Below are 3,425 nucleotides of genomic sequence, written 5' to 3' on the forward strand. Positions count from 1 at the left end.
AAAGAGAGATCTTTATTTAAAACAGGACTCGGACCGATAAATTTTGGTTCGGATAACGGTTCGAGTTAAATCCAATTTTTTTTTCCAGTTCTTTTATCGTAATAGTTACTGAGCTCGTTTGGATTTTGGTTTTCGATAATTATACATATGTAATGGTTATCGTTATCGGTGGAACTGAAAGGATTGATATTGAAATCGAAAATTGAGTAACCTCGAATCATAATCGATCCAAAATTTCATTCTCAAATGTAATTTCAGTCCGAGTCCTTGTTTAAAGATATGAAAAATTATATAAGCATGAAGAGAATCGCCTGTATTCAATTAATGCATAAAGAAACTGCCATATGTAAAATTACTCAAATTGTTTATATTTTTGTACGCAAATCGATAATAAAACTTAAGAAAAGATTTTAATTTGCAAGGATCTTTGAATAATCTTTTTTTATACAATGTGTATTGCACGTTATACTGATGAAATTTATGATTTCTTGTTGTCCGAAATTTAATTCCCGAAAGACAGATTTTCATTAAGTTTAATTTTCAAATTAACCATTTGACAAAAATTGCTTATTAAAATAACCTTTAAGCAAAAGTTAAAATGAAATAAAGGGCGTAACAAGTTGTTATCATGATTTCCTATTATTTTCCGTAATATTGTTTTCTGTAATTTTCATCTATTCTAATATTAAGCGAGTATATGAAAGTATATTCTTTATTATATCTTATAAAACTCTGGATAAATATTTATTAATGATATAACAATATTATTTTATTTAATTACTTGATATTTCACGATTTTTCTCATAGTATCAGTAACGCAGAACATTGACCCATGTCCAGGTATTATAAAATCTGCGAGGTCTATTATACGAGAACGCATAACGGATTGAGTTTTTAACAATTCTGGTGTGCCAACCGATTTCCAGATATGCGGATCTAAAATATCTTCCTCTTTTTCAAACAAGTCTCCTATAAAAGCGTGAAATAGTATAACAGATATATAATTATAAATTGAGAAAAAAAAACTTTTATTCATATACTATATGCTTAAACTTTATTAAAATGCATCAATGATCTCTGAAATTTATGCGCATACCCGTAATAGCTATAAGCTTTGCTTCCCCATCCATTGTCGTATTTACTAAGACGGTAACATCTTCCTTCGTATGTCCTGGCGTAGCTATAACATTAACATCTGGACAGAGTTTATAACCCTCTGAAAAAATATAATTTTCTTTGTAACGACTGTGTTTCTATGAATTCATTATACCTCAATAAGCTTACTGTCCGAAATTAGATTTTCGTAAAATATAGTATGACACTGTACAGTTAAACCCACGATATGTTGTGCCTTTGTAAACAGATTATTGTTCCCTATGTGATCGGAATGACTGTGAGTACAAACAACGTAATCAATATCCTTTGGCTCGATATTATTCTGTGCGAGCGCTAAAAAAGACATTATGTAATATCCATAAAAATCTCAAAAATTTACGATTAAGATTAATTTACTTTAAGATATAAAAAAAAAGAGAAATAAAAATAATTGTATTTTTCAACATTAATTGGAAATAGAATTAATTTTATCTCTTTTCAAAAATAAAAAGATAGACAAAACTATAAAATAAATGGTGGGAGTTCTATAAGCTCATTCAGTTGAATTTGTAATTTATATATTATTATATGTATATAATATTGTTTATGTATTATATATTAAATATATTTATATATTAAATATTATATAACATATCAATAATACATTAATATTAATTGAATGATTAGTCAAAAAATAATTTCGACTAAGTATTTCAATTTTTTCTTTTTTCCTTTTTAAATATATTATATATAATATTAAAAATATGATACAAATGATATTGTTATGACTTCTTTCTTAACTAAAGATAAGAAAAAGAAAATACCAACTTGGCATCTTCAATAGTTCCAGAAAAATATCAACCATTTTACTGTACTTATAATAAGCAATATTATAAAATTTCAATGAATTCTATTTAGTGTACCTTCTATTAGCATCTCACGATCCCAAGCAGTCATAGTGTCGACGATAATCAGTTTAGGCCCTATTATTAGAGTACAAGTGCTATTTGCATCCATTTTTCCATCACCCAAATTTTTGGAATAACCATTGAACAAAACAATAACTTCACACATTTTAGTAGGTAATTGCTTATCCTTAAAGAAAGACTGAAAACGGAAATTACGATACTGTTCCTGTTCTAATATTCCATCCTTCACCTATACAGACATTCTTTATATTAAACAAGAATCCTAATGGAAATTTTTCTCAGAACTTTAAAATTTTTGAACAATGTCTTAAAAAAAATGTTCTAGTTTTTTTTTAGAACATTTCTCAGATTTTAAATACAAATTAAAACAATTTTTAAAATTGCCAAAACTATCTTCCCTATAATTCTTATATAAATATATTCTAAGATTTCTAAGAATTCTCATATTCTAAAATTTCTGATAAAATCTTACAAAATCTAAAAAAGTTTTAGATACTTTTTCAGAAAATACAGAATAAGAAATCTTCAATTTCTGAATTGACATAAATAAAAAATTCTAAATAAAGATACAGACTTTTTTAGTATTTTTGAAGTGCTTTAATTCGTACAAAAGTGAAAAAAATTTTACTAAACAAGAATCACTTATCAGATGTGGTTAAGTGCAGCGGCATAACCTTAAACCGTTCAATTCTAGTTTCTGAACAGCTCTTCATACCTTTGAAAATGTTAAATATTTTAATCTTATGTCTTATGATACGACGTACGCACGTGATCGAAATTTGTGACCAAATGATAAAACGACCTCCATTATATATTTTCTTGTATTTCATTTTATATTTTTCTTTTTTCGAAAAAAGCCAAGGAAAACACGGGAAAACAGCACTAACCTAAGCGAATTAGCAATCGATGGTCAACTTTTTTCCCTAGATAGGGTGGAAGCGTGAAAAGTGGCAATGAGTGGTTTTGTATGAGTATGTCCATGTATATGTACGTACAATCCAACACACATGCATAAAATTTTGCACTTTCCACGATAGGCGAAAAAAAAGTGCTGGAATGCTGGATTCAGATTCCTACCCGACTATCACCCAGGTATCACTCTATCCTCGTTGTTTACCGAACGTTAAGTAAGAATGACGGACACTCGAGACGCACTCTGATCCGTATAGGAATCAAACATCCTCTAACATGATCGCTACCTACAGAAAGAAACCTGAGAGAGGACTTTACGGTCCAAACCCTGTAATCGCAAAATACTGCTGCGCACTACTACCCTCTGACAAAGAGTATATAAACTACATAGCAACGTCTACTTTTCTTAGAGTACATCGTCCGTTTTTCAAGGCTGGCGATGATAAATTGAGATAATAAATCGATTTGGTTCGTATAATAGTGCTACAT

At 28.8% G+C, this 3,425-nt stretch overlaps 1 protein-coding gene across 1 annotated transcript; it reads right to left on the reverse strand.

Moving 5' to 3' along the window:
• Positions 1-736: 736 nt before the first annotated feature.
• Positions 737-2,872, reverse strand: LOC108750248 (metallo-beta-lactamase domain-containing protein 1). The gene is given in 6 exon segments (XM_018489589.1): positions 737-969; positions 1,097-1,216; positions 1,285-1,449; positions 2,019-2,253; positions 2,740-2,770; positions 2,772-2,872. Coding segments are annotated over 6 exon segments (834 nt in total). The 5' UTR covers positions 2,855-2,872; the 3' UTR covers positions 737-769.
• Positions 2,873-3,425: the final 553 nt, after the last annotated feature.

Source organism: Trachymyrmex septentrionalis, unplaced genomic scaffold (genome assembly GCF_001594115.1).
Source record: "Trachymyrmex septentrionalis isolate Tsep2-gDNA-1 unplaced genomic scaffold, Tsep1.0 scaffold342, whole genome shotgun sequence".
Lineage (NCBI taxonomy): Eukaryota > Metazoa > Arthropoda > Insecta > Hymenoptera > Formicidae > Trachymyrmex > Trachymyrmex septentrionalis.